Source organism: Aptenodytes patagonicus, chromosome 9 (assembly GCF_965638725.1).
Source record: "Aptenodytes patagonicus chromosome 9, bAptPat1.pri.cur, whole genome shotgun sequence".
NCBI lineage: Eukaryota > Metazoa > Chordata > Aves > Sphenisciformes > Spheniscidae > Aptenodytes > Aptenodytes patagonicus.
The window spans coordinates 11,021,704-11,047,849 of NC_134957.1; the positions used below are offsets into that span (position 1 = coordinate 11,021,704).

At 59.0% G+C, this 26,146-nt stretch overlaps 1 protein-coding gene across 5 annotated transcripts in view; it reads right to left on the bottom strand.

Annotated features, from left to right (window-relative positions):
• Positions 1 to 5: 5 nt before the first annotated feature.
• STARD8 (StAR related lipid transfer domain containing 8) overlaps positions 6 to 26,146 on the bottom strand; it is a 68,109-nt gene continuing 41,968 nt past the window's right edge. For 4 of the 5 annotated variants that reach the window (XM_076347106.1, XM_076347109.1, XM_076347105.1 and 1 more), the window contains 13 exons: positions 15,157 to 15,228; positions 12,461 to 12,542; positions 9,906 to 9,969; positions 7,632 to 8,986; positions 6,237 to 6,410; positions 5,584 to 5,743; positions 5,044 to 5,242; positions 4,672 to 4,882; positions 4,300 to 4,414; positions 3,727 to 3,942; positions 3,089 to 3,306; positions 2,710 to 2,886; positions 6 to 2,038 (listed from right to left, as the gene is read on the bottom strand). In XM_076347106.1, coding sequence (XP_076203221.1) covers positions 1,921 to 2,038; positions 2,710 to 2,886; positions 3,089 to 3,306; positions 3,727 to 3,942; positions 4,300 to 4,414; positions 4,672 to 4,882; positions 5,044 to 5,242; positions 5,584 to 5,743; positions 6,237 to 6,410; positions 7,632 to 8,986; positions 9,906 to 9,969; positions 12,461 to 12,542; positions 15,157 to 15,228 — 3,161 coding nt within the window. In that variant the 3' untranslated portion in view covers positions 6 to 1,920. Of the gene's footprint in view, positions 2,039 to 2,709; positions 2,887 to 3,088; positions 3,307 to 3,726; positions 3,943 to 4,299; positions 4,415 to 4,671; positions 4,883 to 5,043; positions 5,243 to 5,583; positions 5,744 to 6,236; positions 6,411 to 7,631; positions 8,987 to 9,905; positions 9,970 to 12,460; positions 12,543 to 15,156; positions 15,229 to 16,980; positions 17,135 to 26,146 lie in introns of those variants that run through there. The other variant, XM_076347108.1, reaches the window with a different exon arrangement.

The following is a 26,146-nucleotide window of genomic DNA, read 5'->3' on the forward strand; positions in this document are numbered from 1 at the left end:
GCAGATATCGTTAGTACTTTATTAATTACACGGATGGGAAGAGCAGCCCCGATCCAAGTCAAACAATCTGTTGCAGTTGCATATGATACAAAACAAAAGTCCCTTAATTACAAAATACACGTCTTTTAAGTGAACATCACCTGGTGCTGAGCTCTACCGCCAGAGTTATATATTAATATTCCAACTGTACAAGTATTTATAGATAGAAAAAAAGAAACATTTTAAAAAAATATTAGGAGAAAAATCACTCCCCCAAATGTTAGTTATATTTTTATATATATATAAAATATATATATATAAAAACACAGAATACAGGCTGGGTTGCTTTTTTTTTTCCACCAAAAGAGAGACAGATGGGATGTGTTACGGCAAAACTGACACCGGGAATCACTCCCGCGTGTGGGTCATGTTGCCTTCCAGTTGGAATGATGTCTGGTAACTTGGGTCCCTGCCTGAACGGAGAAACCAGGTCGGGTCCCGGGTGCTGTTAGCTACGGCAGACGGTTTCTCTGCGGAGGAAAAGGGAGGGATGGGAAGGGGAATGGACGTCTCTGCAGGGAGTAGCTCTGCACCCAGGAGGGGCACGGGCTCTGCCACCTGTAGCTGCCCAAAGAGGGGTGAATCCAGGACAACTCCACCTCCCTGCCACACTACCTTACTGCAGGGGCCAGGACAGGACTGAGCCCGGCCTGAGCAGCTGGCACGTACTTGGCCCAGCTTGGGCTACCATGCTTTGCTTGCATTGTCCCCTCGTTAGCTGGGACGAGCGCAGCCCTTCGGTGTGCTCAGGCTGCCTTGGCCAAAGCTTTCAGCCCAGAGCTCTGCCGCGGTGCAGCCGGTGCTGGCAAGGCTGCTCTGCGCTCCTCCCCTCTCCGGGACAGTGCAATGTGAACCCCAACAGCAGCAAGGAATTGGGAGCTGCAGCACTGGCCGTGTCCCTCCCTCCCACGGTGCCTCCTTGTAACCAGCCCGGTGGGGCACTGCCCCTTCCCAGCTTGTAGCTAACCACAAGGGCAGCTGCTCTGGGGCTCTAGACATGTCCTGCCCCCTCCAGATGACGGGTGGGCTGGTTTCGAGGGACAGGCTTGCCTTGGAACATCATCCATCCAGCCCCCACTGAAACCTAGTGCACAAGAGAGGGCTTTTAGCCGAGTAAGAGCAAGGCACAGGACTAGAGGGCTTTTTCTTCTTCTCCTACGAAATTCAGCACCAGAGGTAATGGCAATAGGTTCCTTCTGCCACTCGACGAGGGCTGGCACTCAAGGCATACCTAGATATCTAGATGTAGCCTCCCTCCTCCCAGAACAGCAGCCTCTTCCACTACCAAGCAGGTTCTCACAGTGACTCCCTGGCTGTCCCCGCTGGGTGACACCGCACACGATCCACGCCTTGCTGCCCATCCTTCACTTCCCAACACAGCGCTGCGACCTACAGGCGCAGCACCGTCCTCCCCACTCGCTTCATCCGCGCCTCTGCGCCCTCCTGCTTCGCTCCACACACCTTCGCCCCCGCGGCTGCTCCCGGCTCGCATGGGGGGACCCAGGTCAGCCTGGGCCAGCTGCTTCCCAGCCCTGCCCGCAGGCTGCCTTCCTGGGGGGTCACCCCCACAGCCCCTCTCTTTCCCTCTGCTCACCAACCCCTCCTGCCGAGACCACGGGCTGCACGGCTTCGCCCTCTGCGGCCAACCTGCTGCGCAGCAGCGCGCTTGAGCAAGGGGCGGCTGAAGCAGAAGCAGGGACGGTGGGATGGGGAATGCCCAGCCCAGGGTAAAAGGATGCTTATAAATATGTGCCTGCGAGCGCACCAGCCTCTGCCTCCCCCTCCACGGCCGGCTGCCTGCACCGTGCTCCCCTCTGAGAGCCCCAGCCCGGATCCACCAGCAAGTCCATGTCAGACAGGACAGAGCATCTTCCTGGCGCCTCAGATCTTCGTCTCGGGACCATTGGGACTCAGGGCTGGGAAAGAGTCTCGGATCCTCGCCAGCTCCATGGCGCAGAGGTGGCCAAAGACCTTGTTGTACCACTCGGGAGACCGGCCCCTGGAGAAGGGAACAGGCAGGAGGAGGGTAAGCAGGCAGAAGAGACCCTGGCAGGCGCCAAGGAGCAGCACGTCACTTCTTGCTCCGGGACAGGCACTCGGCATAGATCCAGCTGCAATGGACTATGAGACGCTGAACGAGCACTACATGACAGAGAAGGGAACGTGCCTCCCCTACTCCCCACCGCAGACTTGTGGCAAAACAGGGGAATATCTGTGACCCAGCCGGGATTGCACCAGCCCAGAATGACAACCAGACTGCCCCTTGCATCAGCCCATCCTTACAACACTACACCCCAGCATGGCTCGCCACAGAGGAGAGCACCAATGCCATGCTTCAGACCCACGGGGGACCCCGTGGTTTCTGCAGAAGCTTTAAGGGACTTGCTGCCGCACTCGGAGCCACTGGAGGAACTGCCAGCACTGCAAGACCGAGCTGGTGGCTCCTTTCCCAGTAACCATCTGGCAGCTAAAACCTGGCCCCAGACCAGCACCCCCTTCCCTCCGGGCAGGCAGGCACCATACTGCGTGAGCTGCAACCCTGCCCGTGCTGCCAGGCCAGGCAAGCAAAGGGACGAGCAGCTCCTGCGCCCCACCACTACCTGCTGCTCCATCAACCTCCCCCATGGCTGATGCAGCCACTGATGCAGCGGCAGCAAGGGCCCCCGTTACCTGAGGTCAGCTCTGCAGATGTGGGTCACTTTGGAGCGTCCCATGGCGCTGGGCTCGATGAGGTACTGGGACATCAGCACGACAGCTTTGACGCCTCCCTCCACCGGCAGCTTGTCGTGCTCCACCGAGATGGAGATGAGCAGGCAGGCTCCCCGTGGCAGGTCCGTGCGCCAGCGCCTGCGGGACAGAGCAGCCCTGCTCAGCTCCTGTCCCTGCGTGCCCACCTGCGGGCAGCCCCTGCCCAGACCTCGGGGTCCGCATCGGGAGCAGGAGGTGGGGGAGCCTGTACAGCCCAAGGAAGAGCAGCCAGGGCTGGGGCCAGATGGGATCCACCAAACCAAGACCAAACCCTCCCGCTCAGGTCTTTCCCTGCCCTCACCGGAGCACCACGCAGTCCCTGCGTGGGTGGGGTGCCATGCTGTCCGTGACGTAGTGGTAGACCTCCATGTTCTTGTCCAGGGCCTCCACCACTTTGCTCTGCAGCAGGTCCTCATCCCAGAGGTGACGCTCCCGAAGCACCCGGTGCAGCACGGTGGCGGGAGGGGCCTCGACCTCTGTGGAGACCTTCCACAAGCGCAGAGGGTGCCCATCCCCAACCTGATGGGCCAAGGGAAGGGTCAGGCAGGTTGTCCTGCAGGACCCCCACAGTGCTAACCCCCCGAGCGGCTTTACCAGTGGCTCCCACCACTGTGAAGCAGCACCGTCACATCTGCTGGCGAGAGAGGGGATGGGGTAGGATGGGATGGGCACAGGCAGCCAGCTCCTCTGCTAACAACAATGGGGTGGGCTCTCCGCCGGGACTGCTGGGCACAGAGCATCCTCCATCCCAGAGCTGTTCAACTCTCAGCCCCTCCTCTGGCCAAGGCAGGGGTTGCTGATCCCTCCTCGCCGAAGGGAACAAACGCCAAGGGGTCGTTAGCCGGTTGGCAGGTGCCCGCAGGACCCGTGGCTCCCAGTGGTCACCCCGTCACATTTCCCCACGTGCCCCCAAGGCCCCCTCCACACAGTGGCATTTACCTTTTTGCAGGAGAGCTCCGTGTTCAGGGGCCCTGGGGTGCTCAGCCACCCCTTGAATTTCTCTGACGATTCTTTGAGCAGGCTCTGGACGCTCTGCTCGAAGTAGGAGTGTAAATCCTTGCTTTCCCCCTGACACACGAAGTCAGCCAGAGGATGGGGGTAAGCATCTGCTGCCATATACGAGCTGCTCAGCTGGAGCAAGATGTCGTGGGATACCTACAAGCCAAGAGCATAGAGATCTTCAGAAAGCCAGAGGAACCCTATGTGGACTTTGTGAGCAGCCCTGAGCAGCCAGAAAACCACAACTCCTCATCCCACCAAGGAGGGGGAGAAGAATGGACACAGCCTTCCTGGACATAGGTCCTGCAGCTTGTGACCTGCACCACGAGAAGATGCAGCTGGGCTTCGCTCCTGGGGCTGACTGACCGGCGGCAGCTGCCCCTTGAAGGATGGGTGCCCTTATCTCGCCCCACACTGACTCCACAGGACCAGCACCCCGCCAGCGGGGTCGCATCTCCCACTGGCAGCGCCCAGGGAGGGCAATGCCAGGCTGGACACGCTGCAGCCACCCACCTGGAAGAGCTTCTTGCAGTCAGTGATCATGTGGGAGAGCCCCTGCGTCGCAGCCATGTTCTCATTGAGGTCCTTCTGGTCAGGCTTCCCCATGGTGCCCCTCTTATGTATCACCCTGCGGGGGAGCAGGTATTGCTGGGACCGGCTGGGCATCCTGCCCGCCTCTAGCCCCCCATTGCTCTGCTTTGCAATGTGGGGGTCCCCCACACTGCGACACAAAGCAGAGCAATGGGGGGCTGTGTGAGAGCACGCGCCTTCCCACCATGCCTTACCCCGGTTCAGTGGCCTCCTCCCAGGATGGACAGGGAAGGGGTGATGGGGAGACGGGGACTGCAGGAAGGCTGGGGAGGCCAGAGCTAGTCCAACCCTTACCTCGGCGAGGTGCTTTCCTTCTTGGACACGTTGAGGTGGAAGATGGAGGGGGCCAGGCACACGGCCAGGTTCCCAGCGGTCATCTGGTTCTCCTCCGCAGAAGCGATGTCGCTCAGGAAGTAGAGCAGGGTCTGCAGCACCTCCCGGTTCTCGTCCGGCATGAGGATAATGGCTGCCTGCACCGCCTGCAGCCGCTGCTCCTTCGACACGACTGCGAGCACAGGGCAAAGCTGACAGTCAGCAGGTCCATCCCCACAGACCACCATCTGCCTCCACCGCCTCTGTCCGAATGAACAGAGAGATGCCTCCCCCCTGGGAGACCCCGACTTTCATCCCCAGCCCAGAGGCAACCGGCCCCAGCCCAGCACTTACACTGGTAGATCTGCAGGAAGGTGTCCGTCAGCTTGCTGGTGAAGATGGGCTCCGGCAGGTCGCGGAAATACTGCTTCAGCAGGTCAGCCACGTCGTACGCCGACTGCCCGTCGTAGTTGACATTGTCAGGGCTGGTTTCATTCATGTGCCGGAGCGCCTGAATCCGGGACTTCACCCCTGACTTTCGGAAAATGCCAACCTGCCGGGGAAGAGCGGGTTGGTGCTCAAGCATAGAGCGGGCACCGACCCGACAGGCGCCCAGGTGGACTCCCGTGGGACAGGCAAGGAAGCCCCTTCCCCAAAGGCCTCACACCCCTCCAACCCAGAGGAGAAGCCCGAGTGAGGGATGGCCAAGGAGACACCGGTGGGTGTTGTGTTCCCACAGAGAATCTCACCCTCCCGCTTCACCACGGCCAAGCATCACAAGAAGTGAACAAAAAGCACCCCTGCAAGCCAGCTTTTTTCCCCAAATCACAGCACTGCTGCACAGCGGCAGGCTCGGAGCCGCCCCGCAGCCACGGCTGGTGGTCGCGGCATCACCTGGTCCAGGCACTGGCTGCGGATGTAGCGCATTGCCTGCTGGATGCTCTGCGGCAGGGGCTGCCCCGTCCGCTGCACATTGATGATGGGCGGCACCCCGAAGACCATCTTGTCCCTGTAGTCGGGGACTTTACTCCGCTTCATGAACTTGGGCACAGTCCTGCGGGGTGAGACAGACAGACGTCAGTGCAATGAACGGCTCCCTCAGCATCACCTCGCAGAGGGGAGCAGGACCCCCGGTGACACACACATACATGTGCTTCTGCCATGTTTTGAATATAAGCCAGGCAGCTTTCGAGCAGGAACTCCAGCACCTTTTATTAAGCCAAAATGCTTTAATACTTGGCTACAATAGGAAACCACTGTCCCGCTTCTCTGACGTTGCTGCAGCATTTTTAATGCCCCACAAAAGCCTGCAGCCCTCCTGGATGCAGACGATGCCAGAAGCCCAGGCGTCAGTCCCCAGCTCACGCTTGCAAGGATGCCCACAGCCATGCAAACCAAAGCCAGCTTTTGTTTCAGCTTTTTCCACTCCCTCTCCACCATCTTCGCACACCGAAGCTACCCCAGGCTGTGGGCCCCGGGCTGGGAGGCAGCACAGAGCTGCAGCCGCCATGTGGGCACCGTCCCGGTCCCCCTCCCCACCAGCTCACCACGTCCAGGCTTGCTTGTGGGGCACAGAGTACTTCTCCATGATGGCCGTGAGACGGAGCAGGGAGCACTTCTGGAGCAGGTTGAGCTGGGCAGAGGACTGGCGGTTGATCTCCAGGGAGGCAGAGTTCAGGCTGGGCCGGTGCGAGTTCTGGAAACTGTGCCAGCGCAGCTTTCTGCGGGGAAAGGCCGGCGGTGGCAGAGCTGGAGACCCCAGGGAAGGGCCCTTCCCTCCCCGCAGCACCCGCTGCTTTGGGGGAAGGTGCGGGCACAGCGGCAGCCGGGCTGAGCCCAGGGATCCCAACGCCAGCCCTAGTGCCACGAGTGCTGCTTCCTCCCCCTGGGCGCTCACAAACCCAGTGCAAAAGGGTGCCCGGGAGAGCACGAGAGATGCTTTCCCTTGCTTCTAAGGACTGCTCCCTCCCCCAGGTTCCCCTGAAACAACCAGCATCCTCTCCACTTGCACCTCAGGCTCACTGCACCTGCCCCAGCAGCCAGGGGCTGTGCTGGGCTACAGCCCTGCCAGGAGACCTGGGGAGAGCTCAGATGCTCAGGGTGACACATGCCTGCAGGACCACCACGCAGAGCAATGCAAAGGGGACATCTCCAACACCTGCTTTCTCAAGAAGGAAAGACACCCCAACGAGGTAGTGCTCTCTTGGGAGCCTGCTAAAACCCTTCCCAAGTTCGTGCTGCTCTGGGAAGGCTCCTGCCCAGCTGCTCCGGTGCATCCCCAAGCCCAGAAAGGCACAAGGGACATTCCCGGCTCATGTAAAAAGACACCCCTCTATATCCCTCCATGCCTGCCTGGAGGCACATCACCCTAGCAGGGGCTAGAAAATTCACAGAATTCAGCAACGGCTGGAGTTTTCTTAGGGAGAGCCCAAGGGAGCACTAGCACACTGGAAGCAAGTGCCTCCTTCATTTAGACCTGTTATTAGCAAATGAAAAACCATTTAATTACGGGTCTATGCAGGCAGAGAAGTCGCAGCCTGTACACAACAGGCAGCGGCAGCAGCAGCAGCAGCAGCAGGGCTGGCAGTGGTGGCCTGCAGCCGCCAGAGCGCACCAGCGACCCGCGCTGCGCTCCCCCTGCCCGCACCGCACCAGGGGGCTGGTCCGGCAGCATCTCCCTCCCTCCACCCCCCTTCTGCCACGAGGGAAAGGGCGACAATGTCGAGCCAGGGCTTGCAGGGCACCGGCCGGCAGCCCTCGAGGAACGGCTCCGGTGCTGCTCCCCCTGAGCCGTGGGCTGCGCGCCCCTGCTGCAGAAGCACCCGTGGGATGGGGGACGGGCTTGCAGCGGCCCCCGGCCGGCAGCACGCCGGCAGCTCCAGGACCGAGCCCTTCCCAGGCACGGCGGAGAGGAGGAGGACGCAGCCCCAGCCCGTGCTTACCTGCAGGGCCTGGTGAGCGATGCTCCCACCCCCGAGTCCCGGCGCTCCCGCATCTCGATCTCTTCAGCCTCGTTGAGGGAGTTGCCCGTGCTGTCAAAGTCGCTGGCAGAGGTGCCGACATCCGACATGGACCGCTCTTCAAAGTGCAGGTTGGAGGGTTCCCCTCCCGAGTCCGACTCTTCATCCTCATCCTCCTCGCCCCCTTCCTCCCCAGCCAGGTCGGGGGAGATGGCTTTATACCAGAGCTCCACCTTCTGCTGCAGCCCCCACATGTGCTGCAGTATGTCATCGAGGTTCTCGTAGGTCACCTCCCCGTCCTCCTTGCAGAAATCCTCGCTGCTGCCGAACTCTGGCACGTTGTCATACACGCTGACCCGGCTGCCCAGGGAGCTGCAGGAGCCCCGCCGCCGGCGGCAGGCGAAGCCCCGCGGGGAGCACGAGCCCTCCACGCTGCTGCTGCTGCCGCCCCTGCCACCTCCCACCAGCCCAACAGGCGCATTCCCCGATTTCCAGTGGGTCAGGGAGCTGCCGCCCAAGGGACACAAGCTCTCAATGGAGAGGGATTTGGGGAAGGTGCCCGGCTTGTGGTCCCGGGGGATATAGACCAAGCAATCCCCCCGGCATGCCTGCCGGTGCTGGCACTCTCCAGCAGCCCAGTCGCCGCTGGCTGTCACGGCTGTTTCGTAGTCCTCCAGGTAGACTCCACTGCGTTTCGAGTCAGAACTCACCTTGCTCCCGCCTGAACCTAGCAAGCGGTTAGTCCTGTACGATACCGAGAAGAAGTGTTTTTTGCCACGGAAAGAGGCAGATATTCCTCTTTTAGGGGAGTTGCCCTTGTTGGCTGCAAGGTCCCCATTAGCCTTCAGGGACCCCCATCCTGATGTGGCTGTGATGCTGCCATGTGGGGCCGCCTTCTCGTCTGGGCCAGCTTTCTCTTTGTCCTTCCTTCGGAGGGACTCAATCCTCTTTAGGAAGCTGCGAGACCGTCGCTTCTTCAGCTTCTCCTTGGAGCCCTCGCTGTGGCTCGAGGGCTGCTCCGGCAAGGAGCGCTCACTCACGCTGCGGCTGGAGGTGGTGATGGCGGCGGCAGTGAGGATGGGGGACGGGGGGTCGGGCGGCGTGGCTCCAACGCCCAGCGTGCTGCCACTGCTGTGCAGGGACACAGCCTCCGGGTTGGTGCTGAGGTCTGTGAGGACGCTCTCGTGGCTGGACGCCAGCCGCATGGTGGAGCTCAGGACCTCAGAGCCCTGGGAGAGGACATCGACGGACCCCACCCGGGACCACCTCTTGCTGTCCCTCTGAAAAGCCCACCGGTCACTGATGGCGCACAGGTCTTCCTCCTCGGAGTCTTCATTCTGCAGGCGGTTGAGAACAGGGGACAATCAATCAGTCAGAGTCACAGGGGGTCGGCACGTCCCCCTGCCCCGCTCTCCTGGGACAAGCACCCCAGCGGAGGGCACAGTCCACAGCATGGCCCCTTAAACCCACTCTGGTCCCTTTAACAACAGAGGGCTCCAGGAGCCGCCAGGCATCATTTTGCCCACGCCCAAGGGCCATACTGCCTGGGCAAGGGAAGGTGCTGTTTCCAAGCTACCTCTGGAGAGCTCACAGGCAGTTGGGATGTCCCTGCAGAGCCTCCCCACAAACCCCCGGCCACGCACGGCAGCACAGAGAAGGATGCAGGGCAGAATCCCTTCCCAAGCCAAAATAAGGGCAGTCAGAACAAGCAGGGATACACCCATGTAATGACTTCCATATGCTAAACACCAAGCTGGCTTGCATTTTAAATGTATTATTCATTAAGGGAAATATAAAAGGTTTTGTTATTAATATGCCAATATTAATTGTTGTTTGTGACACACGGACTGGTTTCACCCGTCCCTCTGGGGTCAGGCTTCCTCCTGGAGATGTGCGGCCAGGGGGTCTCAGAGCCCGGCTCAGCAGAGACCCCGAGGGCGATGCTGCAGGTTGCAGGCACACAGCCCTGCGCAGACCACCTGCGGTTTGACTGCCGCTGCCAGAGGCTCGGAGAGGTGCAGGGGCACGGGACAAACACAGGCGCCAGCTAATTCAGCCAGGCACCTCCGGGGCCGTGTCTGTCCTGGGACGTAATGAAACAGATAAACCAGCAGCGCTGGGTGCTGCTCTGTGCCCAGGGGCAGTCCTGGAGCACACCAGTGTTATTACTGAACACAGGATTGCTGCCCCACCAGTGCGCACACATTCCCCCGTGCCCCTCAGCCCCTTGCCTGCCCTTGAACGCCCAGGACGTACCTGTTTACGTTGAAAGTGGACTTCCAGCTTCATGGAGGCACATGTGTTCAGGGTCATCAGCCTCCTGCAAGAAACCAAGAGAGGCTTTACCCTGGTCCTGGCCCCTGCTGGGGCCGCGGTGCTTGCTGCTTCTTTTTTTTTCTGTTTCTGTCTTAGAGCCCTTGTTGTTCATTGTCACCTGTCACCCAGCAGCTGCGGCTCCAGGGATCAGAGGGACATGCGGAGCCCGGCACAGCTCCACGCCTGCTCCCAGGGGAGCGCAGCACCCCAAGCTGCACCCCTGCCCGCAGAGCTCTGCAGGCACCCCGCGCCTCCGCCACCCGCCCAGGCACCCAGCCGCATGCGCCTCGGGCATCGCAGCCAAGGGGTGAAGCTGCCCAAGCGCACGAGTGGCACAAGCCCTTGGTTGTGCGCCAGCGGGGATTTTGCAAGCACAGCCATCGGAGCGGCACCCCACTTCTTCCGCGCAGGCACCTGGACGTCCTGGCCGTGCCTAAATGCCTGCAGCCACCCCAGCGCCCGGCGTTTGCTCTCCTGCAGCCGCAGCATCAAAGGACGCTCATCTCCCACCGCTCCTGCCACCACCGCGCTGCCGGGGTCACACGGGTGCCGGCCACCTCTCAGGCAGCATTTGCCGGGTGTCCTGGTTCCTTCTGCATGCTGAGGGTTTGCCTTGGCCGTGAGCTGGCCCCACGGATGGCTGCGGGGAGCAGCTGTGACCCCCCCTCTGCTGCCCGTGGAGGAGCAGCCCGGCACGAGGGCTGCCGGGGGCACTTCTGCTATTTCTGAGAGCAAACCCACAGCGGGCTTGGGGAGACCCGTTCCCTCAAGCAAGGCTGCCAGGCCCCCAGCTGGGCCTTTCACCTTTCTCTAGCCTACAGCTTCAAGTCCTGGTTTTTTTTTTTTCTTTACACAAGTGAATGCATCTCCAACTAATTCACTTTAATCAGCACCTTCAAGAACACTACTACAAGCACTTTTGTTCCAGCGTGCAAATACCAGTCTACACAGCCAAAAACAAACCTCATGGACATTTTACCAAAAATGTGACTAATGCCCCTCTTGCGATCCCACTGAAGCCCCCTGACCAACAGCATGGTCCTGCAGTGCATCCTGCGGCAGGATTAAATGCATGAAGTCTGGCAGAGGGAGCGAGATGGGAGCACGCGTGTGCTAGGGGTTAAGAGAACACGTCCAGGGGATTCATTTTCTTGGAAGAGCTGCATTTTCCAGTGTCCTTCTAGACCTTTCTGTTAGCCAAATGCTGCAAGGGGCTACCTCAGGGATTCTAGAGACAGCTTGGGGGGCCGGGGACATTTCTGCCCTGCATGGCCCACCCAGCCGCACAGGGATGACCTGCTCCAGGTTATTAGAGCAAAACAATCTCAGAAGCTCCTGCGGCCAGCCAGGCAACGACAAAAGGACCCAAAAGCTCAGACAGGGCGGAACGGCCAGAGACCTCTCGTCACCTCCCGCCTCACTGCCACCACCGGGAGGGAAAACCAGGAGCTCGCCAGGCACCCGGGAAGCAGCGCAGGGGATCCCCTCCTGCCTGGCGCAGCAGCCTCTCTGTTGGGAAAACAAATAAGCAACAGACCATTTTCCCATCCCTTCCCTGTTCTGTTTGGCAGCAGTGTGTGTGGGAGGGACGGTGAGAGGCAGCGCTCATTTCTCGGCGTGGAGTCAGCGCGGGGGCACGGGCACGATGATGTGGCCCGAAAGCCAAGGCAGGGCTGAGTCACCCGCAGTGCTGGGTGACACACAGCCCGTCTGGACAGACAGACCATCTGGACAGACAGACACTGGGACAGGAGCAGGGGGGTCCCTCCTTTTCGGCGTTTGCTCTTGCTCACACTGGCAGCGCTGGGAGAGTTTCCCCCCGAAACACACGCTGCCTCCCTGCAGCAACACGCCCAGCAGCATCTCCCAGAGCTATTTTCAGCCCTGCTGCTGCAAGGAGTAGCGTGTCCTGGTGGAAAATGTACGGCAGCGCTGCGTTGCCAGGCGCCGGGATGACTAACGTCACACGAAGCCAGCGAGCACTTGTGAACGCAAAAATCCTTGGTCAGAGCAGCCGACAGAGCAGTTGTTCCAGGGAAGAGGGGGGACCCACCAGCACAGACTTCACCTGCGCAAAGCAAATCACCATGCAAACCACCAGCTCCCAAACCGCCACTGCGGTGGTCGAAATTAAAACACAGCCCGAAAGTCACACGAAGAGGAGAATTATTCCTGGGAAATGTTTCTGTTCTCCAGGAGCTCTGTATGTTCAAACCAAAACTGCTGTCGTTTCCCTGGCACCACCCAACAGCCAGCAATGCTTTCTGACTTGAAAGACTAACGAATCCAAACTCCTCGTTGCAGAGGGAGCCACAGCGCCTGAGCGGGCTCTGAGCCGCAGCCGGGGTGCAAGGCAGTCACCCCACAGCACCCACCGCCCCGTCAGCCCCGGGGACCGCAGGCAGCCCGGGCACCTGCCCTGAGCCCTCGCCTGGGGCGAGTCCTTGCGCTGGCTCTGCTGCCTGCGGCGGTGAAGGGGTGCAAGGGAGCGTTACCTGCACAGGGATTTGAGGGAGTCCTGGTCCAGGAAGCTGTGGTCCTTCTTCACAGCGCTGATGTCGAGAGGGAACGACGAGTCTGGGGAGGAAAGCAAGAGGAAAATCAGCAGCCGTTTCCGAGCCAGCCGCTCCATCAGGCACAAGGGCCAGCAGTGAGTGTGGGAGGAGGGAGATGCTGCAAGGAGCAAGAGGAGGAGAGACACCGAGGGAAGCGGGAGAGCAGCGGAGGGGAAAGGCGTGGGAGTCTCCTGGGCCATAAGTACCAGTCGGAAGAAGCCAGGAAGGCTGGGGCATTGCATTGCCACTGGGAGCTGCCACCCGTGACAGCCGTGGCTGCGGGAGCGGAACCTACAGAGAGGGATGGTCCTACCGAGCTGGCTGGGAGGCAGCTCTCTGCAGGCAGGATTCGACCCGGGCTCCTGGCAGCAGCTCCTCCCAAGGGATCACTTCTTCCTCGCAGCTCCAGGAGCCAGCCAGCAAAGAGCAAGAGCAAGACACAGACAGGGGCTGGCGTGGAGGGGCCGGGGATGCCCTGGTGCCGTGGTGGTGAGCGCAAGTCAAGTGCAGAGGTGGGAGGGATGAGCCAGGCAGAGGAGAGAGGTGGAAATAAGCCCCACCGGGCCGGGAACGGGAGGGCTTGCAGCAGCCCTGATGCTGGGAGGGGATCAGTGTCATGCAGCAGATACCCCTCGCATCACCTCCTGCTCAGACCGCTTCCCCCTTGCAGGACAAACAACCCGGTCACTGCGCCGGGGACCTTGGCAAGCCCAGGACAGTTAAAGCCCATGGGAAAGGCTCCTGCTGGGCTGGGGTGCTAGCCTGGCTTTAGCACTCGGCGAGATGAGCTGATTCAGAAATAAACACCAGCCCTTGGCAGTGCTTTCACACACCCACGCAGGTACCCTGCGCAGCTCTGCTCCCAGCTGAGCACATCTGGAGCCCGGGCTGCCCCTCCTCGGGGGTGCCGGCTGGGCGTACTGCAGGGGGGATAGGGACCCCCTCGGCTTCTCCCCTCAGCATCTCATAGTGGTTTTTGGAGAGTGGCCACCTCCCTAACACTGCCCAAGAGACATCTTGGTGCCCCATAAGGCAACACATTACCCATGATTCATCTCTCATCAACAACTCCCTTCTCCCACTGATCCCCCAGGGTCAAGAAAGCCTTTCAGCTCCCCTGGGGAGAACTGGGAGCTGCTAAGAGGTTGCCCAGGGGCAAGAAAGCCATACCGCTATGGTGGTATGGTAGATCTAGCATATCATTCAATCCCCCCACACGCCTCAAAAGCCATGGGTCAGGTCTCCACAGGCTCGCTGGCCTCAGGGCAGTAGCTGGAGGACCACCCAGCGGCAGCACATGCCCAGGGTCTTTGGGCAGTGCTCTTTCCAGGTAAGTTAGGTGAGGGTGGCGAGGTGCCCAAGGGCCTCCATCCAGTTCCCTGCACATCTCTGTGCACTCAGAGACAGCTCTGCTGGGACCAGCTACGTAGGATCTGGACCATTAACCACAAGTGTCTAAGCCCGGCTGTTAATGAAGCTATCGAGTGCAATTACCAAGGGGATGCTGAGCCCTGCCAGCTGGGGAGAAAAACAGAATGAAACACTCAGAGGATGTGGAAAGTTTTGCTCAGAGCGGCTGGAAAAAGGGTTAGTTTATTCATAGACTCCAGCACCCAGCAGCCGCTCCTCGCCGCCCCGGGCTGTAAGCACTATTTGGGGCTGACACCTGGGGCTGGGTCTCACCTGCAGGAATCCGGCCAGTCCTTGCACGTGGCCGTGCTAGGAGCCTGCCCCCTAAAATAGAAACCAGAGGCAAACAGGCAGCCTGTAAAGCCATCACCCAGGGGCAAGAGCGTGGCTCCTGTGCACGTGTTGCGGGGGGCGGTGGAAGTGCCCGGCCGAACAATAGCCATCACTGCAGCCCGCCGGAGACCAGGCTTCCCGCTATTGTCCCGGCCAGCCGGGGCCGGCTGCAGCCACCGCTCCTCAGCACTGACCCCCCCCGGCAGGGACCAGCGGTCCCGCCATGGGTTTGAAGTAAACACAGCTGAGCCGGAGGCGAGACCCACCACCAGAGTCACCCTGCAAACTGCCCGTGGGTGCACGTGGCAGAGGAGGTGGGAGCGGGTCTGTTGGGGGGGTCTGCCCATCCCCTGCGCCCTGGGAGCTGCGTGGCACGGGGACCCGGTCTGCTCCGGGCACAGCTTGCTGCGTACTTGGAAAGTGCAGACCTTGCTGCCAAATAGCATATCGGGGCAGGGCAGGATCCTGCAGGATGCGTCAGCAGGGAGGGAGGGAGGAAACGCTCGCTCTCCGCATTACCTACATTGGCTGCCTCTGCGCTCCCACCCACTGCAAACACTCACTGAACTACTGAAGAGCCGATGGCTCTCCAAAGCCTGCCTGCCCTTGGCCTGAGCAGCCGCCCCGGGGACTCCTCACAGCCCTGCCTGAAGGGGAAAAGTTCAGGAACGCAGAAAAGTTAACAGCATGGCTGGCTCTCCAGGCCACGGCCAAGTCCAAAGGCTTGAAGTTTTAACACATGATCATATAATTAGTAAACAGTCCTCTCCGTCCTCCCCTCTCCCCAGCACTTTGTGAGCTCTCCTTGCAGCCACCATTGGCATTTGGTTGAGACACAGGATATGAGACCAGGTACAGGGCAGGGACTGGGATCAGCAGGAGGCAGCTCTCACCTTCGTAAAGCTGGGCATACTGAGGGAATCCCGCCGCTCGCAGCCAGTCACAAGCTTTCTTGGCTTCGATTTCTGAAAGAAAGCAAAGAACCAGCCTGAGCATCCCGGCCGGCAGCAGCCATGCTCCCCGCAGCGGCAGCGTCTTCCCCCCCAGCTCCCGCTGCGGGAGTGCTCCAGCAGTGCCCGAGCCTGTGTTTCATGTGCACAAAGCGAAGGAAATGATCGACTGCAAAAACGGGAACCGGGGAGCCTGGGGATGCGCTGGTGGGCAGCGATGCCCATGTGTGGAGGGGGGTCTCTGCCTAAAGGAGCAGAAACTGCTCAGCTTTAGCCTCTCCACTAGCACAAGGCAAAGAGGAGGAGGTAACACAGGAGTGATAGGGCCACATGACACAATTTTAACCTCCCAATGAAACATTTCGTTTCTGAACCCACCAAACCAAATACAGTACTTTGCCAGGCAAGAGAGGAAGATCTTTATTTTTAACGATTAGTTCAGAGCTCATCAAAGTTTAGGGCCAGTCACTTCATGAGTCTTTTGCAAACATCCTCCAGAAAAGCCTGCCAAAGAAACCTTTCCTTCTCCCTTGTCCTTCCCACCACCCCAGACCACCCCACCTCTTCTTTCAAGCTGGCGTTCATCCTGGCAGGCACCAAAACCCTGATGGTTTTCTACACCCCCTGCCTGGCCGGTTCCCATCCCTCACACGTGGTTCAGCTATCACCTGGATGAGCCCATCCAACGGCCAGCACTATTTTTTGGCAAATTTCTCAAATCTACAGAACTTGAGGGAAAACAGCCCAAAGCTCACGCAGCCAAAGCAAGCTGCTGCCTGGTGTCGGCAGTCCATCGGTCTACAGAGATTTATACTTCTGATGGTAACAAACATTTGACCTCAAGCATAGAAAATGGGATGGCAGTTTCAGGGTCTTGCCTGTCCCTCTCGGAGGCACCACCCAGCACAGACTGGACTGAGGCCGGATCCACCCAGAGCGGATTGCAGTGAAACACCCCAATTTCATCACCATCCACCAACAGCCTCAGCCGAGAGCTCTGGCTGCATTTACAATTACAAAGCTACAGCAGGGGGGAAAAAAAATAGCCCTAAACAAGCAGTTCAGTTAAGGACAGGACCAAGCCAAAACCCTGGACCCAAATACTTCAGAAGTTTTGGGAAGAAGGTTTGGAATAAGCATCTGCATCCCGGTCCAAACTGTGCAGCTGTCCTTAGCCGTGCCGTGAACCCAGCCAAAGTCCGTGGCTGACCCCTCCTGCCCTCGACAGGGCTCAAACCCAGTAACCCCAGCAGAGACCTCAACCCTGGAGCCCGACCAGGTCAGCCCGGTCCCCGTGGAGCACCGCATCCCTCCCGCATACCCCAGCACCTCCGCAGGGGAAGGCGCCCTGCAGCTGTGACTGTCCAGCTGGGAGGGCACCAAGACTCCTGGTCCATGTGAATGGTCTTTGGTCATGACAGCTCCGGAGAGCAGATCCCTCCCGAATCCGCAGGGCAGGTAGGGTCCAAGGATGGGCACTTCCCACAGCCCCCCGGCCAATGGACCTGCCAGACCCCCCTCCTGCTCTGCTCTGCTCCTCCTTCACTACAACGGAGTCGCTGGCCATGGGGCCATCACAGCCAGAGGCTGCAGCTCAGGTACCCCCAGCCAAGAACAGAAACACCAATCTCCCAACCCGCTACTGCCCCGTGATGTCTTGACCCCCCCTCTGCCCACTGCCCCCAGGGAGGGATGGGTCTGGCGTCCCCCCCAGAGAGGACAGCAGAAGGAAGGGCAGCCAGAAGCAGAGCCGCATGCCGAGCTTACCCCTGATGGCGGAGGGGCTGAACTGGTAGAAGAGCATGGCCGGAGTGCCGATCGGCACCGCTCAGCCGGCCAGGCGGTCAGAGGACATGCAGGAGCCGTGTGGCACCCAGCGTGGCTGCGGCCGTGCCGCAGGGCTGGGGAGCAGCCGGAGGCCAGGGCTGCAGTCTGCAGCAGGATGCTCCCGCGCAGGACTGAGCTCAGCCGCCCATCGCCCCGGTGGAAACGAGGAGTCAAAGCACGACATTTCCTTCCCCTCCGTCGCCTCCTCCCGGCTCAGGGGCTGGCGGGGGGGGGTGAGAGGGTGCATATCTCTCCTCGCCCCGTTTTGGAGCCGGGTCCCAGGCTTTGCCCACTGCGGCGAGTCCTGCATCCCCCCCCGGAGCCCCACGTAGCGGGAGCAAGCCCACCAAGGGCAGGGGGGCTCTGCCCATCCCAGGCGGGAGCCCTCCCTACATCGAAGCACTGGCACAGAAAAGGTTTCCAAGTGTCCCTGTCCCAGACGGAGCCGGCGGCCAGCTTCCTCCTCCCGCCCGCCCTTCCCACAGACGTGCTTTCCCAGGGAAGTGCAGGAAAGGACGGGCAGGCAAACACTCCTGCCGAGCACACAAGCGGGGGGTGAACCACCCGCGGGGGGCACGGCTGCGGCGGCAGCACCAGGGCCACAGCAGACACTGTGCACAGGGTCAACCATTGCAAGCCATGTCCCCAGCCCTCCCCGCAACCTCCCCGAGAGCTTCGCTGCCAGGGCAAGGTGACGGGGGACCCAAACCCCGCACCAGCCGGCAGCACAAGCGCCTGTCTGCAGCCTCTGCTGGAAATCCAGCCCGAGCCCCCGGGGGACGCTGCCTGGAGACCCTCCGCTGCCTCAAGCTGGGCAGGGAAGCCACGAGCAGCAGCAATGGAGATGGATTTCCAACAGGGCTGTGTCTCCAGATGTGCGGATTCTCTGATGTCTAATAAAGGCTCATCACACACTACACCCACCCCTCAGCAGAGCCGGGAAGAGAGTCTCATTGCCTTCTCTGGCCAGCAAATTATTTTCATGAGCTTGTACTAACTTAATATCTTTGCGATCTGTAGTTTAAATGTGACGGAAATGATCCCATTCGAATTGTATTGCAGGAGGAGCAGGCACGCCGACACCGGCAGACAGGCACATAAACACGCAGAGAGCCCACGCTTCCCTACGAAACGAGAGGATAAATCCCACAAAGCCGCCTTCCCACCACACACCGAACCCAACCTTGGAGGAGCCCAAACGCCCCCCCACGCCCGGGGCACCCACTGCCACAGAGCTGGTCTGCGACGGCGCGAGTCGCGCGTGCCAGCCTTTTGTGGGTCCTAACCGAGGAACAAGGAGCAGATGAAAACGGGACACAACAAGATGGCAGCGCTTCCACCCGGGCTTGCACAGATGGCTGCAGCAGGGGAAGAGGGGCTGGTGGGTTCCTGGTAATTCCTGCTGGGTTTCCTAAGACGACTTGCGCAAGCCTTCTCTGTCCACATGTCTGCATTACCCCGGCTGTCAGTACCACCACCAACCTGCTGGCCACCTTCACCCACATCTGACAGAGGAGCGAAGACACACATGTACAAAGCTGCTAACCAGTTTCATGAAAGCAGCTGGACAGGTAGATGAGAGGCCCCATTACAGCTCCCGCTTCAGAGGAAGTTCTCTGTGTGAAATGAGCCCTCGGTAAACGCCTGGATGTCCCGGTGGCGGGGGGGAGGGAACCAGCACCAACGCACTTGCTGGAAAAAGCTCCTGACAGTGCACAACCCTTACGAGCCACCAGAGAATCCCCTTCAGGCAAAGCCTCTGCCCTTTTCCAGCAGCTGCTGAGCCTGGATGGTGTTTCCCAAGGAAAAGGCATCCACAGCCGCTCCCCCCATCTCTTGTACCCAACAAGGGGCACACGCCGCGGCCCACGTGCCACCGGGGTCCGGTGGGGGCAGCTCCACCAGCTCGGCTGCGCAAGGCTGGCGCTGGCTGCTGCAAAGTGACCTGGCGACGGAGGGCACTGCTGGCCCGCGTCTGCCCAAACAGACTGGGAACCAGGACCCTCCCAGCACGCCGGGGCGAGGGGCGGAAAGCAAAAACAGAGAAAGAGAAGAGTCTCATTTTGCTACTGAAAGTAAAAGAAAAGGATGAAAACCAACATGAAAGTGGGAAAAAAAGGACAAAATTCCCCTAATCACCTTCCTGCACAGTCACTGCACCGTGGCATTTCCCTGGATGTAACCCACCGGCGGGGGAGCACCGAGACCCGCGCCGGGTCCATGGTGTTTGGAGCCTGACACCTCTCCCTCGAGTGCTTTTGGTGCTACAGCTACCCCACCCCTGACCTGGCACAGGCATGGATGGGGAAAAGCCCGGGAGATGCAATAAAAGCTCTAACACGAGCGAGCTGGAACACCGGAGGCCAATGTAATTACGGGCAGGAAAGCCACTTCCCAGAACCCCGGCTCTGCACTTTCGCTTTAAAAATCAAAAATAAAAAACGAGAAGTCACACCCCATGATCCTAGCTTCTCACAGCAAGTTTCCAAATTCCCCACAAAAAGTCCCACACAGCCAATTACTGTGTGAAAAGAAACCCACATCATAAAATTGCCCATACGTTACCTAATGGAAAGCCGTGAAACCAGCTGCCCGGCAGATGCGGGCGGGAGCTCTGAGCCTCCGGCTGTCACGCTCCAGCGCTAGCGCGGGGAACTCTCTTTTCTTTTTGGTGTGTTTTCTTTCCATCCTGCCTTAAAATAAACTTGCCTACAACAGTGACTATGCAGAAGGGAGCTCAGCTTCCCTTCCCAGTCTGTAAACAGAAGTATTTGCCTACTTTTTACAGAAATGACAGAAAATCCTGACACATCTCCCAAAGCAGGGGTTTGTGCCTTCACTGCTTGAGAAAGTGAGGAGCTGAAACAACAGTTTCCCATGGGAAACGCGTATCCTACTGCTGCTGAAGGTACCGGTGCTGGGGCATTGCCAGTATACGTGAAGTTAAAGATGAATTAACTCTGGCTGCGACGCCCAGCGCTGTGGCCACAGAAATCAGTGTCGCCTCTCTGAACCGAGCATCGCTCAAACCCATTCGAGGGCCAACTCTGGACCCCTCCGTGCTGACTGAAGGCACCTCTCCTCTCCCCTTCCAGCATGCTTAGAAGAGGCGCCCAGAGGAAGCCCCCGCGCTGCCTCCCACGCTGTGCCGGGGCTGCGCTCACGGCGCTGGACTCGCAGCCGGGGCTCGCTGCCCACGCCGACCTGGGCTTTCGGAGCAGGAGAGGCACGCTGAGTTTTACACAGCCACAGGCATCCCCCGTCCACACGCAGTCTGGCACTCAGCACCAATAAATAACCGTTATCTGTTTCCCAGCCTGGCCAGCTCCCAGCACCAGCCAGCAAACCGCAGAGATTTCAAAGCCGCCAGCACGGACAGGGCACACAGATAGGAATGAGAAACGCAGTTGGATGCTCTCCCAGATGCAGCGGGTTTCCATAATTAACCTTCATGCAGTAAATAGGTCTCACAATTTTTGGGAACTGCTCCTTGCTACGTCGCCAACAAGGAATTGTTCAAATGCCTCCACCACCTCCAGCCCCAAAATGTCCTGTCTGCTCCCAAGGGCATCGCTCCCCTGGGGACAGCACCAAGCAGGGGGGTGATGGCACTGCGGTGGCACTGCCAGCCCCGGCTGGTACCGGAGCCCACCGCCGCCCCGTTCATGTCCCAGACAGCCGCTGCGTGGTGCAGATGAACACGAGGGAAATCTGGGAGTAAAAACGATCCTAGAGGTAGCACAGAAATTGCTGGCCAGTGTCTGCGTGGGTGTCGGTACCCGCGCACTGGCCGGTACAACCTGGGCAAGAAGCCCTCTGGCCGCCCATGGGGCAGGGAGACTGAAGCCACTGGGCTTCTGGATCACCTCGTGCACCACCCTCAGACATCACCCCAAGCTCCTCCGCTCCCAGCTGCCCTCCAGCCGCTGGCCAGGTGCCCTCCCTTCCTTCCCCATCGCCCCTGGGCAGTACCAGGCTTCGGCAGATGCTCACGGAACGTCCTGCCCAGCACCCTGTGCCCCGGCTGGCAGCAAGGCTGGAAACCCCAGCTGGGCAGCGACTCCTCAGTTAGGGCAGCGGAGAGGAAGGAAGGGACCTCGGCCGCCGGACAAATTGCTGCTCTACTGTCCAAGCAAAGTTTCCAGGTAACAAAAGAGGCTCCGCTCTGGGTGCTCCCCAGCCCGGGGCAGAGGCGGCTCCATGCGGGGTGTGCACGGAGCCTGCTCCAGGCAGCACTGCAGCAGCCACCCCGGGGAGCGCTCCCCCCCGCCTTATCTCTGCCCCGCTCGCATCTCGGCTCAGCTCCAGGGCTGCACGTAACCACGGTTATCAACTGGATGTGACAGCTTTGGTTTCCTCTCCTGCCAACGAGCCTAACAGTAGTCTCGAGTCTGTTTTCTTCTGTTCTAAAGGAAGTCAAAACATGGCTCTTTGTACCCAAAGCGAGTATAACCTTGTGGTTTGCACTGCAGAAACGCAACTGTAAGACCACAGCCATGAGGAAGTCCAGGGCAATGCCAGAGCTCGGCTCTGCACCACGCCCAGCCAAAAAGCAGCTTCTCCCCTTGCAGGCTGGCACCTGAGACAGGAGCTGCATCTGATCTGCACAGGGAACACCACCACTTCCAGAAACATCACTCTGAGCAATTTCAATTCACGTTTGCAGCCTTTGCTGTCTTTGATAAAGATGGCAAGACAGCACTGAAGCAGCCACATCAGCCCCAAACGAATGAGGCTCCATCCTACCTTTGCAAAACGCAAACACGTTTGTTACCTTCTTTACTTTAAGAAGGGGAGAAAACTTCTTCTCCCCTTTCAACATTCACTCCTCTGGGACAACAAAGCCTAACGTTCACCTCCAGAGAAGCCAATGTTCATCTGCAGCAGCAGCAGAGCGTCTCTTCCTTTCTTGGGGTGTTATTTTAGACGCAACGGTTGAACAGCCAACATCCATGCTCAAGAGGCATGAGGTGCACCAGCTGCTGGAGGAAAGAAACCAGCTGGGCTGCTGGACACGCCGTCCGCTGGACGTGGCTGCAGGACACGGTGGGGTGGCAGAGACAGACTGAGCCGAGGACCAGCCGGCACCTCCCTGACGGCTTTCCTTTGCAAGGCAGCGCTGCTCCTGCCTCTTGCTAAGCAAGCCAGAGGAAGGAGGATGCGGCCAGTCCCCTGGAGCTGGTGGCTGCTCCTCTCCGTGGTTTTAGGTCACACACAGCACGACAGACTGGACAAAGGCAGATCTGCGTGTAAGCCCGGTGAGGCATTCCCTACGGGGTGTCCCACAGGACATTATAGATGCCTGCTCCCCACAGGCATCTCCACTCCTCAGAGTCTTGTAGCACCTTTGGCCACCTCAGGACACCTCCTCCTGGCCCTCTGCTTCAGACTGCCCCTGGGAGCATAAGCGCTGCGGTAGCTCAGGGGTTAAACGTCCTGTGTTTGAGCGATGCAGCTGCAGAGCAGATGTCTGATGGGAACAAGGGGATGGAAAGGGCACCGATAGGAACAGAAACAAAGGGCCAGGAAGGTGAAGACCCTGATCCGTCCTCCTTGCCTCCCCCACCTGCAGTTTTGCAGCTGCTCTCACCCCAGAGGAACAACAGACAGGGCAGGAACCCGTCCCCTCCTGCACCCCGGGGAGCGCAGCAGCAAGCCCCCCTCGTGCGGGAGGAGGGAGCCCAGCAGGAACCTCGGTTTCCATGTCTGAAGAAGGCAACGGCAAAGCAAGCTCAGGGGAGAGCCAGCCTCCGGCTCCAGCCCACCCCGTGCACCACCCCGAGAAGGTCCGTCAGCGTCGGCACAGCCGACAGCTTGCCTCTGCCCGGATCTAGACTTGGGGTGAAAGGTTACTGCCTTCTCTTTGGCACCAGTTATGTTACTCCCTTCCTGGGTTTCAGGCTGGTATTCACTCTGCTGAGCTGCCGGTATCTCTACGAATGCACGGCTGCGTGCATGGGACAGGGAGAAGCTTTCCAGTGAAAACAGGAGTTAGAAAGAAGGTGCTGGCGTGGATGAAGCACCCAGCAGGAACAAGTGATGCTAGTAAGAGTGACCACACTGCAGCAGCAGGATCCGTCTGCAGGTCACTACCCTTTACCGAGCAAAGAACTCCGAGATGCCCCAGCACAACCCCGAACAGCTGAAAGAAAAAGATGGCACCCCGCTGGCTGGAATGAAAAGGTGGAGCTCCGCAGGTCCACCTGCGTTCCCCCTTCCACACACTCGTGCTCCAACAGCCCTGTGCCTGTAGCCAGCGAGCAACTGCCCACAGGGAAAAGGGCAGCCTGCCCTGTCCAAATGCAATTACTGTGCTCACAAAGAGCCTGGTGCTGCTTGCACAGCCTTCCCAAAGACTGAAGGTTGTATCAGATATTGTGGTTTCTTTTCAAAAGGTACCTAAGCACGTAAGCATTTTTTGCAGCAGCCTGTGCACTACGCCAATAAGAGAGCAGAGTTGTGCCTCCTCCTATTTAAGCTTCCTAATGATCCAACCATTAATTTATTGAATATATGTTGTCATACATATATGCATTTCTACTGTTGAAGTGGCTGTGATGGCTGAGTGCTCTCATTGCTGTTATTGGAAACCCAGAAGAGAAGCAAGATGAAAACAGCTACTCAGATGCTGAAGAAAATTAATCCATCTTGCCCATCCTACATCCCACCCTTTCTAAAACTGCACTGTCATTTTCCTGTTGATCATCCCACGGGTCTCACACGCACTTTGTTTGGACTAACGGACGCCGTCCCTCCGAGGGCAGCCAGCGGTGCCGGAGCTCCCCACCTGACCGCTTTGGTAGCGCCGGGGCACGGCATTCGTTGGACGCTGCAGGTACTGGCCGAGACCGCACCTCCCCGACGAGGAGGGATCGCGTCATGCAGTTCTTTTTACATTGACAACAACAAGAGTCCATTTTTCCGCTGCTTGGAAGAGCGTTGGACCCAGCACCAACAAAACGACGCACCCATAGCCTACTCCCGCCTCCAGCACGCTCTGAGGTTAAAGTCCAGAGACCTGCATCCCGCTGCTGCTTTCTCCACAGCGCTTACACTGCGTGCAGTGCGAGACCCAACACTAGCCATCACTGAAGGCCAAGGAAGGTCAAGACAAAGGAAAATGACAATAGTTTTGCTAAAAAGCCAGAATCAGCAGCAGCTCTAGCCTTTGCAGAGCGCTCTCAACTCCTTAACACAGCATCTGCAGCTGATGCACATTTGCATCTCCAATCAATGCAACCTGCTGCAGTTTCTCTCCTGCACTACCTGCTTAGGAGCTGTCCTTGGCTCCTTCTACTTTTAAATCCAGGCATTGAAGAATAATTACTTGTTTAATTCATGAGGGAATTTCCCCCTACTTTTATGCATTTATTTAGAAGAAACACCAGTGTGTGCTACCAGAGGAACTCCACAGAGCAGCATTCCCTCGTGGTCTTTCTGCAGGTTCTTCCATGTTGTACAGAATTATAAACCCATCCAGTTCCCAGCTGAGGAATGCAAAGGCTCCTCTGGCCTTCGGTGGGGGTTCTGCGAGCCCCTGGGGATGGTGAGCCCAGAGCCAGAGCTGTCACAGCCAGTCCGGTGGCCACCCGAGCCAATGGCCAGGCACTGCCACAGCCCCGGTACAGAAATGCATCCTCGCAGGAAGAAATGGGCACCAATTTCCCGGCAGAGGCACAAAGGGTTGCTTTAGGGCTCTTTTCTTCCCTTTTTAAAGGCTGGAATACAAGAATAAGCCAGAACCAAATATTTCTCCAGCTCTGTGCAATAATCTGCCTCCTTTTTCTGCCTCACCAATCCCCTATTGCAGACTCCAAAGCCTGACTCCAAAGTCATCTCCCCTCCTGCCTGCAGCGTGCCCTCGACCAGCAGCCCACCGGCGTTTGCTTTAGTCAGACTCTGTCTATCAACTGGTCCCTGGATCTGCTGCTGCAGCTGGTCCGCGGGGAGCTGTGTGAGCAAAGGCGCTCGGCACTTCTGCACAGACGCCTGCGCATGCTAATCATTGAACTTGTGAAAATCCCATCCCACGTCAGAAAGATCTCTGCAAAATTCAGGTTTTTAACACCACGAAGCCCTGCATGTGCAGAGGACCACAGTACCACCCCTCAGCCTGCAAACGGCACGCTTGAGGTTCATTCACAGAATGGCCCTCCTGGTCTGCACGGCAGTCTCCTCCCCGACAGGGACATCTCCCTGCAGTCCTTCCGGAGGAAACTACAAATCAAGGTGTAAAACCAAAAAAAACCCAAAACCCAAGTTTCAAAAGGGAGCCAAGTAACATTTCTCATGCGAACGCAGGTCTGCGTACACTGGGGCAGGACTTTCACCCTGCCCATGGGGTCTCTCCCATCTGGAGCGTTAAGGGCTCAGTAAGAAGCCACAGCCCCTTCGGCTGTGCCCAGCGCCCACCACCATGGCTCGGGCACTGCTCACAGTGCAGCTGCCAGCGGCTGCTGGGTGGGCATTTCCCTCCCCACCCCGCAGCTTGCTCTTCGCAGCCCTGAAGCCCTCTCCCCCCCTCCCCATGCCCTCCTTTCCTCCCGCTTAAAACTGCTTTTAAGTAAATCAGCGTCGGCAGGCGATGCCACATCCCGCGGCATGGCTGGCACCGGCACTGCCGCGCTCCCGGGGCTCCCGGCCAACACCGGCTGCCGCCCCGGCCACTCTCGCTGCCTGGCAGGAGGCGGGGGTCAGGCTCACGGAAAGGCATTTTGGCTCGGGCTCAGGAAACAACCGAAGGTTAGGAGGAGCTGGCATGCCGCGCAGCCACTGCGCTTTCACCAGCTTGGCTGACTCTGTGAGAAATAAGCCCAAATATTAAAAAGGCTGCAGATCTATTATGCCTACTGCATCTTAAGCGGGGAGCAGAGGGGTTGAAAGAAAAGCCACACACAATGTGACTGAAACCAGCCTGTACTTTGTCGCATTCATTTCCCCTCTCCTTCCTATCACGCACAGCCGCACCCTCAGTACTAGTGCCCTATTTCATCAGGGGTGCAGGGCTCACAACACAACTAACTGCAGCCCCTCTCCAAGGGGGCACGCTCCTGTCTGGGCAGAAGCTACAGATCATTTCAAGGAAAAAAAAAAAAAAGGTTAAGGA